This window comes from Dermacentor silvarum, chromosome 10 (assembly GCF_013339745.2).
Source record: "Dermacentor silvarum isolate Dsil-2018 chromosome 10, BIME_Dsil_1.4, whole genome shotgun sequence".
Classification (NCBI taxonomy): domain Eukaryota; kingdom Metazoa; phylum Arthropoda; class Arachnida; order Ixodida; family Ixodidae; genus Dermacentor; species Dermacentor silvarum.
In genome coordinates, this window is record NC_051163.1 from 53,503,719 (window position 1) to 53,517,417 (window position 13,699).

Sequence of the window (13,699 nt, forward strand, 5' to 3'; positions counted from 1 at the left end):
GGGAAGAGTAAACAAACACTAACATCTCATCACAAAAGCAAAGTAAGACTATCTACACCACAGAGTGTTAAACTTGACTTATTTTCCTGCTTTTTTTCTCCCCATTAGAGCAAATGCAATAGTGTCACACATGGAAGCTACTATGTTTCGGCATCTGTTCAAAAAAAAAAAAAAAAACACCGTCATACACTGCCAGAATACTTGGTGCAGTGGCACACATGCAGAGGCTCCGCCCTAGCTTTCCCTTCATGTACACGAGTATAGCGACCATTGCAAATGTGCCTCAACCAACCACTTTCACGAGCTCTCTCTTCACAATCAGTAACGTATTCAACCAAGTAGAACCACGTGGCACAAACTTCTCGCCCCCACAGAGTAAATGGTTCGCGTACTTGTAGAAGTCAGCGTAGAGCTGCCTTCGCCGGTTGACCACCAGGTAGCGCCAAGCGACGCCACCGACGGCGCCCAGGGTTAGGCAGATGGCAATGTGCTTCCGAAGGTGGTTCTTCAGAAGACCGTGGAACTGCGGTCGTGCCAGCTGCGACATGGTGCCACACACTGAAAAAGGAGAGAGAAGTTGATAGAAAAGTGGCGCAATTGTTATGGCTTGAACGGATTTCTGACACCCATTACTGTCGCTATCAAAGGATGAGGACTCCCAACTTCGGTGCCCTACAAATATCGATATTTAAAATTTAGCGAGTGTTAATAAGTTAAGCCCTGCAATGCTCAAACACAGTTACACATTTAAAAAAAAAATGGGACAAGTTGTCCCCCTGTATTTCTGGCCATGGAGAGTACATTTGTACAAAATAAATAAAAGCAATGAAATACTATTTGAGTTAGAACTTGATTAGTATAATGTTGAACTATCCCATAGCTAAAACTTCACTACAGCATTCCGAAAACGCAACTATGGGCGTTGCATAGTTTCCCGCACTTATATCTACATTTTGACGCATCGAGTTCGGCGTAGAGTACATAATACGCCGGGCGCTACAGGGTTAATAGCGGGTGACCACGCTATTCGTGCCCGACTGCTACCGTGAATAACATCGCATACTTGCTTCGACTCACTGCATTTGTGCCAAAGAGGGGGGGCACGTGATCTCAATTTAAGGAACGCAAGATCAATGTGCGACTCTCGCAGGCGATATATACATATACATAACAGCAGTATACGAATAGACTAAACTCAACGCACGGTTCTACCCACGACGATCAATTGCTTTGCCGCGACTCGGAAGTGGTTAGGCCTCGAACACAAACACAGCAGCCAGTCCCCGCTCGTGCAAAATCACCCTCGCTTGGACTTTGGCAACCGTTGTAACTGCTGCACTAAACCAGAATGATCGAAACAAGCACGTTGCTGACCTTCAGAGTCACCCCCGGTAACGCACAAGGTGCTAACGTATGAAGTTAGTAAAACATAGGCGGACAAGGTTAGGTTATGCTGCAGCAGTTCGAAGTCCCAGCAAATTATTTGGCAACGATTTAACCGCTAATTTACCTCAGACAAGAATTTCCTAAGCAAGACGTGCACCGGACCGAAGATGAAACACCACTCCGGCAAATGGCTTCCCAGCTCCGATAGCAGGTCCGCATATTCGTTCACTTTTAATCTGTGTTAGTTGACACTACCTGCTTTATAAACCTATATTCATATTGTGAGTTTTTATTTTTAACTAGTACCACTTTTTACTGTATAAATAAGCACGCACCTTTGTTTTTGGTATTGTTTTTCTCTTTATTGCGCGACACTTGTGTCGGGCGGCCGAGGCGCCTTTTTTGAAAACGAAGATTTTCGAAGGGTCATTGCGTTTCGTTCTTCGCGGCTTTGTGGGCGACACAAATTGTTACATTCTGCCCACAACACGTTTGTTTTTAGAGTTGCCTCGGCGACCTATTCAAATTACTCTAACGAATGCACTGTAAGTTCAGTACAATCTTAATTAATTCTTCTTCCTCCTTGGAGACGCTTGTCGGTTGCGAGACTGGCCCGAGGTACACTCCTTTAGCCAGCCACTCTGCGCTGGAAAAGGGAAAGAGGAGCATGATGGGTGACGACGACGACATTATAGGAGGATGTAAAACAGATAACAAGCAATTAGGTCTACTCGAAGCTTACCTAATGCGTTGGCATTCCTTCACGCGGACATGGGTCAATGTAGATGCGGGATTAGTTGGCACTCTGTCGGTCCATGACAATTTATTTTGCGCTGTGATCGAATACGCATGCCTCGAGGGGCGATGTTCTGCTTACGTTCTGCGTTGCACTGGCTGCATCCTCCCACTTTCGGTTTCGCGCGCGCTCTGATAGCCGAATTTCGATCGTCGTGCTACATACAGTTCCGCGGACAATCGCATCTTTCCAGATCCAAAAGTTGGTGTGGCTTGCACTCGCTTCAATTTCCCCAGTTACGATGAGACCGCTGAAACTAAATGTTCAAAAGCTAATTAATATACTTTTGTTAATTAGCGACTAATTACCACTTATCACCGTCACCCCGTGGTCGCCACCATTGAGGGAACCGTTCTTTTATTTCAAAGCGGCTATTTTAAATATGTCTTCGTAGAATTGCAATTTTTTTAACAGATATGCAAGTGCTACTTAGCTGGGCAGAACCAAGGTAATGTTGTTTGCCGTGGCTTGGGCGAATTAAAATAAGTCAGACATTTTTTTTTTCGTTTTTGCATTTCGCCTAATTACATAATTAGCTATTGAAAAGTGTATCGGCTACGTTATGTATGCGCGCTGCCTTCACCGGCAAGAATGTGTGCCGAACATTTCGAGCCCAGCTTTACAGCAAAAACGACGCTTGAGCAATTGTTAGAATGACCAATTTTGAGTTAATTTTAGCTCTGTATACTTGATGAGCAAGTCTATTTGACCACAGCGCACAATAATGTCAGAGGGACCGACAGAGTAGGTACCACAAAGCGCTGTGGTGTCTACGCTGTGGTGTTACAGCGCTTTGTGGGGTTTCTATACTCTGTCGGTCCCTGTCAATTTATTGTGCGCTGTGATCAAATACACATGCATAACCAACTAGCTCACCTGTTCGTCCTGAGCAAATTCATTGCTGAGCAAGTTCCAGCAGCTTCATCTCTCTACAAGTTCGCTCAATGACTGCATCTTTTACAAAAAAAAAAAAAAAAAAGTCGTGCTTTAACTGAATATACGAGGCTCACAATAAGCTACTACTAGCATTTTTCACACGAGGAGGACCGGACTTTCATCTGTATAATGCTCGTACTCAGATGTGTGATGTACGTGTTGCGGTGTGCCTCCTCTTACTGACGTAATAGTTCAGCGGAAACACGCTAGGTGGAGAGAGGTAAATAAATGGCAAATGAGACATCCACCCAATCGTAGCAATTGCTACAAAGGAAACCCGTACGGGTTCCTCGAAAGAAAAGCCTCGCAGTTGAAGAAAAATTCGTCCTGGTCCGGGACTCGAACCCGGGACCACCGCCTTTCCGGGGCAGCCGCTCCACCATCTGAGCTAACCAGGCGGCTAGCAGATGGCAGGGCGAAGTCGAATTTATCAACAACTCGCAGCAAGTGTTTGACGTAATAGTTCAGCGGAAACCTGCTAGGTGGAGAGAGCATTTCTGCCGTCGCCGTGATGTTCCGTATAAAGTCCAGGGGCGATACTAGTAGTAAGTGGTTCGTTGGGAAAGGGAAAGGTTGACGCTATCTTCTGCGTATGCTGTATGTGCGAGTGAAAGCGTGCGAGGGTGGGCCGACGATGGCGGCTCAATCTCGCGCGCGCAAGGGGGGAAAGCGAGGAGGAAGCGCGCCGTCTTCCGTCGTGCGCAGGGCACCGGGGGGAGGAGAGGGAGGGGGTGTTCTACTCCGGCGGTGGCTTCATATGGCGCGGGAGATGTCCTCTGGGAGCTCCTCTGGGAGTTGTCTAAGTATGCGTAAGCATTAATTGTGCCACTTGCTCATCTCCACGCAGCCCGGTGCCGTTGTGAAACTTGATCGGACCAGTATAAACGACAGAGCTGCGGCGACGCGAACTGTTGTGGACAGCGGGACAAGGTGAATCGATGATGCAAGCAAACTACTGCAGGCGGCGGCGCCAGGTGCGCTGATGACGTTCCGTTCATTATAAGCCGTTGTATCTCTTTAGCACCTTACCCATCCGCGCCGAACCATTATGAACCGTGATCAAGTGTACTCCGGCGGCGGCTGCGTATGGCGCGGCCACGGGTGCCCTATCTTGAAAGCGATCTGCGATGGGGACACAGTGCGCCAAGTGCTGTGTTCTCGCCGGTTATTTCACGTTGAAGCGAGAGGCAGCACGAAGGTGAATCCGCAGGCTGCAACGGGTCTTATCTTAAATGCAATCGTCTTACGTAACGGACGGACGGACGGGCATCCTCGTTGATTAGGCAATGCTTATGCTTATGCATTTAAATAATAAATTAGTAAGGACAGGAGAGGGCACGTTTGGTTCCAAATAAGATGCTTTTATCTACGACTACGATAACGCTCTGGGTTGCGCTCACGACACGACACGACAGGCATATTAGCGAAAGGCGCCGTAAACACTTCACGCATGTCGTCTCAGCTGAAGTGGGCTTCTCCGCACACTAACTCTTATTGCGAAAAAGCCAGCTTTCAAGGCGTCTCTGCACTCGAGTGGACACGTTCGGAAACCGCCTCGAGGTCCTCACGTGGGGGCTGCCACCTTTGCACAGCTTCTCACAAGCTTCGCCCGCTGCTGTGGTATACATAAATAATATAAATGCGGCCGTAATATGAGGCCTTTTTAATGAAAAAATATGTTATGCACCTAAAGAAGGCACAACGAAAACACATAAGATTCATATTTAGTAAGTATCGAAGACAAGATTCTTCTAGCTCATTGATGCAACAAAATAATATTCCCTAGTTAGAAACACGAAGGAAGTTTAGCCATATAATATTCTTACATAAGATTTTCTCCAGCAAAATTATAATAAATTTATCCCATTGTATAAACCAGCTCCAGCAAAAAAAAAAAAATGGAAGACGCTTAAGCTTCACCTTTAAGAGTAGAACGCGATAGTGTTATCGGGACCCGTTCGCATACGGCAAGTAGGCTTCATTCACTGCAACACTGAACGTGAGATAGCCAGCTTACAAAGACCAAGCTTACACCAATCCCCTTAAAGTCGGCTTCACTGTTAAACTGAAATGCATTGCTGGAAAGACGTTTTTCCAGGGGCAATATAAGTGGTCTTATATTAAAATGTGAAGGCCCTAGCACCTTTTGTTATTATTTTATTAATTGTTTGCTATTGCCCCGACGCGCGCAGGTCTAGTAGAAATGCTGGAAAAGGGGTTTGTGTTTGAGTTTCCTCGTAGCAGAATTAGGTTTTCTCGTACATTCAAATTACAATCCGACGCCGAATGGTAAAGTCGCACTTTACCATTTTTCTGACGGATTTTACTGTGAGAAATTCAACTTTTTGTTCACCCAAACCTTGCAACACGTGGAGGGCCTGCGCGGTCGATGTGGTTGGATGATTTTCTCCGCCACCCGCGATCACACGCCGGTTGCCGACGCCGGATTTTCTGCGACACGGGGCCCTAAACGCTATCGCGTTAAAACGCGAAGAAAACGCGAAGTAAACACCATCGCCCATTAGCAACCGTGTTTGCACGTAGTACAAGCTTTTATAGAGCGCAGCTCTTAGGCGCCCGTTCCTGGGTTGAGCGCCGGCGTAACCGCGCGTTCGTCGTCGCCTTCGTCCACAGCTGGCTCCGATGCCGCTCATCATGCCAGCGTTCCCATATACTGCCCCTCCCTCTGCGAAGGCGCTGACAGCACTGGCTCACTGCCAGTCGGTGCGGTGATATCGCTCTAAAATTCGATCTTTAATTGCCTCAATATGGCGCGAAATGAAATCACGTATCGAGCTACGCTCAAATTTTGCATTATAGGGAGTATCGTAATCGTCGGACATTTTCCCCTGAATCTCTCCGTTTTAATATTGCTTATATCGCAAGAATTGGGTTGAAGATGAATATGCAGAAGACAAAGATAATGTTCAATAGCCTGGCAAGGGAACAAGAATTCAGGATCGCCAGTCAGCCTCTAGAGTCTGTAAAGGAATATGTTTATCTAGGTCAACTACTCACAGGGGACCCTGATCATGAGAAAGAAATTTACAGAAGAATAAAATTGGGTTGGAGTGCATACGGCAGGCATTGCCAAATCCTGACTGGGAGCTTACCACTGTCGTTGAAAAGAAAAGTGTACAATCATTGCATTCTACCGGTGCTAACATATGGGGCAGAAACTTGGAGGTTAACAAAGAAGCTCGAGAACAAGTTAAGGACCGCACAAAGAGCGATGGAGCGAAAAATCTTAGGAGTAACGTTAAGAGACAGGAAGAGAGCGGTGTGGATCAGAGAACAAACGGGGGTAGACGATATTCTAGTTGACATTAAGCGGAAGAAATGGAGCTGGGCAGGCCATGTAATGCGTAGGATGGGTAACCGGTGGACCATTAGGGTTACAGAATGGATACCAAGAGAAGGGAAGCGCAGTCGAGGACGGCAGAAAGTCAGGTGGGATGATGAGGTTAGGAAATTCGCAGGCGCAAGTTGGAATACGCTAGCGCAAGACAGGGGTAATTGGAGATCGCAGGGAGAGGCCTTCGTCCTGCAGTGGACATAAATATAGGCTGATGATGATGATGATGATGATATCGCAAGAAACCTGTCATGAGCGCCGGAATCATCACTATCCAAGACGAAGGCGCCAACAGCCTCGTGTCTCGCGAGTCACGAGGTGCGTGAAGCCGGCGCAGCGCGTGGCAGGGAACAGTATCGCCACGTTCGACGCCCCAGGCAGTTGCTCAGGCATTTGCTCGATTCGATTCTCTGGCGATCGCGGCTCAATCCCCAGAAGAGACTTATAGGCATCGCCTCCGCTCCATCCAAGGGTTAGCACTCGCGTACCAGTCTACGCGTCTCCACCTGCCACCGGCGACATCGGGTCCCTCGTCCTGCGAACCACCATGGAAGATTCCAGAACCTCCCGCGAACAGCGCAACGCGGCGCGGAGGGCCGCGGAAGAGGAGTCCAGCTTGCGCTACCGGCTGCGCCACCAGAACTTCTGCCTCGCGGTCTTCCTGTTCTTCGCCGTGCTCACGGTGACGTGCGCCTGCGGAGCCATCGTCTACGCCGTGGTCGAGCACTTCTGGACGCCCCTACAAGACGTCGACGAAACGCGCTCCGCGGACACCGGAGCTTCTTCGGCCGGAGGCAGCAGCTCGGTGCTCGGGTCCCCCGCCGCCGAGATCGTCATGCAGCGGCTGCCGGACGCCAAGGAAGCGAGCCGCGGCGGCGCAGTCTTCTGCTTCGTCAACCACAGCGTCTCCTCGGGGTCTCCGCACCGGTTCTACGTGGACAACGTGACGGCCGCCCTCTGCGACACGCTCGTCTTCGTCTCCGTCGCCCTGCTGCCCCAGGTGAGCGGACTGATCTTCAGGCAACCGACCCGCGACGCCGAAGCGCTCCAGGTCTTGGTCTCCCTCGCCGGACCGTCGTCGGAAGCGTGGGCTTGCGTGGGCGGCGAGCCCTCGGACAGCGCCGACTTCGAGTGGCTAATGGCCGACCGCAAAATGAGGGCGGCTTTCGTCCACAACGCCGTGGCCTGGTCGCGCCGCATGGGCGTCGCGGGCCTGCTGCTCTACTGGAAGTATCCACGCCGCCAGAGCCGCTCCGGCTACAACAGCTTCGTCAACACCATGCGCGCCGCGTTCGAGAGGGACTCGCTTCGCCTGAGCGTGGTGGTGCCCTGGGCCACGACCGCGCGGCGGGACGGCTACGTCGTCCGGTCGCTGTACAGTCACCTGGACTTTGTCGTCGTGGACACGCACCGCACGGTGGACCCGCGCGCGTTCCCGGTGACCACGTGCCAGACCCCCATGCGAGCGGCGCTCAGGGCGCAGAACCACGGACAGGTCGGCCTCTCCTCGCTGCTTGACGACCTCTCGATGGACGCCGAGCACTTTCTCGCCAAGACGGTTATGAGCGTCTCGCTCTCGGCCGTCACGTTCACCCTGCGAAGACCGTGGCTCAGGCGCGCGCGGCCCGGAATGAGCGCCGTGGGTCCCGGCCGTCCCTTCGGCCGCACCAACCAGTCGGGCCTGGCCAGCTACTGCGACGTGGCGCGGGCGCTCTCCCAGAATGCGTCGTGGCGGCGGGAGACGCACGCGTTCTCTCGCTGCTCCCTGGCCCGTCTGGGAGATCAGTGGTATGGTGTCGAGGACCGCGGCAGCCTGCGCGCCAAGAAGTCCGTGGTCCGCAGGACGGCGGGGCTGGCCGTCTGGGACCTCCCCATGGACGACTTCGCCGGCGAGCTGGGGCCCGCGTGGCCTCTGCTTCGCGTTGCCCACGAAGTGGTGCACGGCTGATCGTTGAACCTGCTGGCCCGGCGCCATTGACGGGTGCTTGCTGGAAGGCGTGCCAGCCAGACACGCCTCCGGGCTACGGTGCGACTGCCGCTCCACCCATCAACGATTATAGTTTTTTTGTTTAAATGTTACCCACGTTTACTTACGAGTGAATTAAAATGAAATTATTATCGAATTCTTGTCGAAATTCTTCTCGTATGCTCCAGCGCGCTTTATGGTCTCCGGTATAGCTCATCCTATAGCTGCCATGTTGCAGCGACAAGCAGCGTGCCGCAGCCGAGCAATCCGGAAGCACGTCGCAGTGAAGTGGGTCGTAGTAAAAGAGGAGCTTTCCTGGCACGCAGTACACCGGCCGTGGCTTCGCAGATTTTAATCTATAAATCCGTGGGCATGTCTCCAGAAACACTGGTGCAATGTTGCATTTCATGTAGAGATTTCTGTGAATATAGTTCAAGTATCGGAAACGTTTGCAGTGCAAGAGCAACACAGGCACAAAGAACACATGGGACGACAGACGAGCGCACACTACCAACAAAGGTTTATTGACCACCACACCTGTTTATACTGCATTCATCTGACAGCTGCACAGAAGGTGTGCTGATACAGCTAGGCTGAACCTAATAAAGATATGTCTTTCAGCCTCTATTACTCGGCGGGTGAGTCTATGATCACTTCTGCTGACAACAGTACACGGATCAAATAGAACATGGACAGGAACTGCAGTGCATTGCTAACCAACCATCACGGGCCGTTTTCTTTATGTTGATCACGTATTCATTCAACCTTTCATTCAAACGTCTGCCTGTCTGCCCTATGTATTGCTTTCCACATGACAGTGGAATACTGTGAACTACATTAGTAGTACACCGAACCAATGGATCTGTGTGCTGCTTATTGCAGCCTCGTTGATCAAGAAGGTTCCTCTGATGGCAGAGCTTTACTGAGCTTATGTGGTGCCGAAAACACAACATTCACTTTCGAGTGGCCTGCAATCTTAAATCAACTGCAATCTGCAATGTTTAATTTAATCAACCCAAAGAAAACGGCACTGAGATGGTTGGTTAGCAATGCACTGCAGTTCCTGTCCATGTGAGATTCTTTTTGATCTGTGTACTGTTGGCAGCAGAAGTGATCACAGACTCACCCACGAGACAATAGAGGCTGAAATGATAGCTTTATTAAGTTCAGCCTATGTCAGCACACCTTCTGTGCACCTGTCAGATGAAGAGCTGTCCTTTCTTTGAAGATATTGTGCGCATGTGCAACGGTGATGAACGCGCAGTATAAACACGTGTGATGGTCAATAAACCTTTGTTGGTAGTTCGCGCTCGTCTGTCGTCCCATGTGTTCTTTTGTGTCCGTGTTGGTCTTGCGCTGCAAAACGTTTCCGATGTGCAACCAACAGGCCCAAATCACCACAATTTTGTAGGTCAAATAATCGGTGATCTCATTTCTAAAGGTACCCTGGGGTTCTTTTTGGGAGGGGTTCTGCAGTTACTACGGTGGCCATATTGCACGATTTTTTCTTTCGTCTTCAGGAAAGTGACTTTGCGGAAATACCTTATTTCTTCGGTTCGTTTAGTGCTTAATAGCGAATTATACTGCTTCTATGTTGTCTTTGATTTCGTGTTCTTTCTTGGCCCTCCTGCATGTAAAAACACCATGCATATATAAAATAAAACAAACACACAAACAAATAAATAAATGTAAATCATTGCCTGGGGCCCAACTTCGATTTCTGCATTATAATTTTACACGTGAAACTTGGAAATACTCTCATCAGTCTGTTCAACCGATTTGTGCGTTTCCTTCTCTACACTAAGAATAAAAAAATAATTAACAAAGAAAAAAAAATTTCGATTTTTACTAAAGAAAATTGCCTTAATACAAGAAACGGATTATTTTTGATTTCTATTTATGGCCAGAGACAGATTTCTTGATGTTACCATAATTGGTCACCGTACAGTGCAAAATTTGTCAATATACTGTGAGCACGAGATTTGTTCGTCTTTTTGCCATCTTCAATTGACATTGGTATGGTAAAGTGTAAAATGGGTCATCAATAATGCGAGCGCAAGGAGACTTGTTCCGTCTCTTTGCGATATCTTCAAAATTAGTACGGTAAGGTTTATGAATAAGGTACAGCTGCAATCAGGGGCAACTCGTGCTGCTCAATGTATGGATATACAAACTCTTTGAGTGGATATTTGGTTGCGTCGCATAGTGCCAGGTGTCTTGGCGCCAGATGTCTTGTCATGGGGTGGTCACGTCTCCTATTGTTCTACGTAGCGTGCTCATCTATACGATCTGTTACAACAGAATCCCAGAATTTCTCTTTCGTACCACATGGAATCTGCAATTATGGAGTAAATGTTACTCTCAAAAATTTCTAACAGTTTTCTGTAAAATTGCCATTCTTTTTCCCTCGCTTTTTTCACACCAAATTACCGCCGTGGTTGCTTAGTGGCTATGGTGTTGGGCTGCGAAGCACGAAGTCGCGGGATCAAATCCCGGCCACGGCGGCTGCATTTTGATGGGGGTGAAATGCGAAAACACCTGTGTAATTACTTAGGTGCACGTTAAAGAACCCCAAGTGGTCCAAAATTACCGGAGCCCCCCACTACGGCGTGCCTCCTAATCAACTCGTGGTTGCGCATGGCTGTCAGTACAGATGAAAGTTGGCAGAAACAATTTCTTTGTTCCCATGTACTTGGAACCAGTGAAATATTGCCAGTGGCATCCGTACAACGAATGCAGTGGCGTAAAATGTACGGACGGAGCAATCCTTGTTTTGAAGCTCCTAAACGATTCAAGCGCTCGCAGGCAAGTGAGAAGTTACTTCCCAGGTTCCCACAGCCCACGGGCGCTTTGTCTTTTATGCCGCATACTCCTCCAGGCGACATGTGGAAACTACGTCAGTACCAAACCACACGTCACATTGGTTCAAGGTTCAAGCTCTTGTCCGAGTCCAATTACTCTTTACGGAGATAGCGGGTTATGGTAAACATGGGAGAGAGTAAAAACACTGGTGGCTACATTTCGAGACGTTTTGTCCAGCAACAGCGCACGAAATGTTCATGTGTTAGGTGTTCTTGACGAAGCAGTAAAACAAAAGGGATCACAAATGGTTGATTGCACCGCTGCCTACGCTTTACACCAGCAGATAAGTAGAATATGTTTAGTCACTGCAGTAACAGTTCAGTGTATAGCGGAACTCTCCACAAAATGGCACCACCAACACGGCAGCTCATGTTTATGTGCCCATGGTAAACCATCATTCCGTGAATGGTAATTAAGTATGCGGACAAGCTAGAACACAAAAACACCACCAATTAGTGGCACGGTCAACAGGCCCCTTTAGATTGCCCTGCACTGCTCTCGCGAGGTTTACCTTCGGTCCGCTCGGAACCCATTCCATTCACGTGGCTCCACGGGTAGCTTTATGTGTAGATGAACATTCACCTCATTGCCAGTTGTCTATTGATCACTTGCATTTTTCTCCCCGTTTTCTTCCCCTCCCATCCATTGCAATAAATGTATGTGACAAAAATAAATTTTTTGTAAAACAGATTTATTGGGATCCTTTGACTATGCATGACAGCGCATGCGGTGTCAAGAGATAAAAACATCAGTCTAAAAAAAAGAAAAGCACAACAAACAAAAATTTCAATCAATGCTATGTGGCTAATATAATGTGATGGCATGATAGACTTGTCATTAAAACAAAACTGGGCATTATGTTACAGCAGAAGGCAATTTTATACAATATATACAAGAAATGCCAACGGTAACTGTCCGTGAGAATGTACAGTAAAGCTACCCGTCTATAAAAATTTTAAAAGAAAAAAAAAAAACAAACACGACACGAACGAACGAAAGAAAGAAAGAAAAACGCCAAAGAAGATGATGTCGAAGCACCTGCTCCCACCCCGCTTTTGGCTTTTACTCCAGGCGGTGCGCTTCAATGTCGAGTTTGTGCTGAAGCAGTCCCGAGAGCACAAACTCCGCGGCGACAACTGGAACGCCGTTGTTTCGTGCGCGTGCACAAGCTTTCAGGTCCTCCTTGCATGAGACTACAACAGTCGTGCTGGTCGAACTACGAGCCGGCAAGTTGTCCAGGTACTGGTAAAAAAAAAAGGGGGCAAGAAAGAGAACAACCAATGAGCTTTATTGACACATTTACATCACGCAGAAATCATTTCGGAATATGAAACACGAAGTGGAGAACAACAGGTCATGTAAAGAGAAACCAAGTAAATTTTCATCATTTCAGACGAACCTTATTTATGGATATACGGCCGAACCTTGTTTTGCGACGTTATGTCCGACGAAAAATACCTTCATTATCTATCTGATAATTGCCGTAAGCATATATTCATTGCACCCGTTATCAGCAAGAAACAATAAGTTTACTGCATTAACTCCAATAATTTGTTTCATCTGTGTTTGTTATATTGAGGTTTGATTGTACTTGGCACAACCTAAGAAATATACCCAGCAAACGAACAAACAAGACCAGGTAACCAGGCAGCCTAGCAAATGTCATATGATATCACTAACGTACCACCATTCCACGTGATTTCAGACAGTTCATGAAGGAGGTTTTGAAAGAATACATTACCAGTATGAATAGAAATTCATTCAGAATTAAATTATGCGGTTTTACATGCCAAAACGACGATCTGATGATGAGGCACGCCATAGTAGGGGACTCTGGAATAATTTCATAGTAGGGGACTCTGGAATAATTTGGACCACCTGGGGTTCATTAACATGCACTTAAGTATAAGTACACGGGTGTTTTCGCATTTCGCCCCCATCGAAATGCGGCTGCCGTAGCCGGGATAGCATAGCCAATTGCGAATAAATGAAATTTTCAAATAACGAGCTGAATTATGTCCTATGTGATTTGGTCTTTGAATTGAACAATCACTAGTATTCGTTAACATGAATAGTTTTTGTATAGTTTTCAAATACTTCAGAACATCAACTGTGCGCAATGAAACACCAAACTGCAGTAAAAGTAGGACAAGTTTCATGCCCTTGGGTATAGTATAAGCATAAAACACGAGAATTCACGTAGCCGAGCATGCTACATAGCTTAGGGAGCAGGACTTTGTACAGTGATCATGTGCAATCTCCGAAGGTTCCTGCACATGCCGACAAACTGCTTATTTGTGCCCAATTTGCGCTATTAGCAAACAGCGCTTCATAATGTGTAATGTAATGATAGAAACTTGCTAATGTTATGGATACTTGGACGAGGACATGAACATTG

General features: G+C 47.9%; 2 protein-coding genes across 2 annotated transcripts in view; one reads left to right on the forward strand and one right to left on the reverse strand.

Annotated features, from left to right (window-relative positions):
* Positions 1–7,020: 7,020 nt before the first annotated feature.
* On the forward strand, positions 7,021–8,421 carry LOC119431537 (chitinase-3-like protein 1). Its single transcript, XM_037699019.1, has one exon. The coding sequence runs from the start codon at positions 7,021–7,023 to the stop codon at positions 8,419–8,421; it is 1,401 nt and encodes a 466-aa protein (XP_037554947.1).
* A 3,552-nt stretch (positions 8,422–11,973) lies between these two features.
* Positions 11,974–13,699, reverse strand: part of LOC119431538 (mediator of DNA damage checkpoint protein 1) — a 33,601-nt gene continuing 31,875 nt past the window's right edge. Inside the window, exon 18 of the mRNA XM_049657907.1 lies at positions 11,974–12,543. Coding sequence (XP_049513864.1) covers positions 12,364–12,543 — 180 coding nt within the window. The 3' untranslated portion in view covers positions 11,974–12,363. The remainder of the gene's footprint in view (positions 12,544–13,699) is intronic.

Excerpts from the sequence above, each read along its gene's own strand:
- LOC119431537 (XM_037699019.1), top strand. The coding sequence starts at position 7,021 with ATGGAAGATTCCAGAACCTCCCGCGAACAGCGCAACGCGGCGCGGAGG.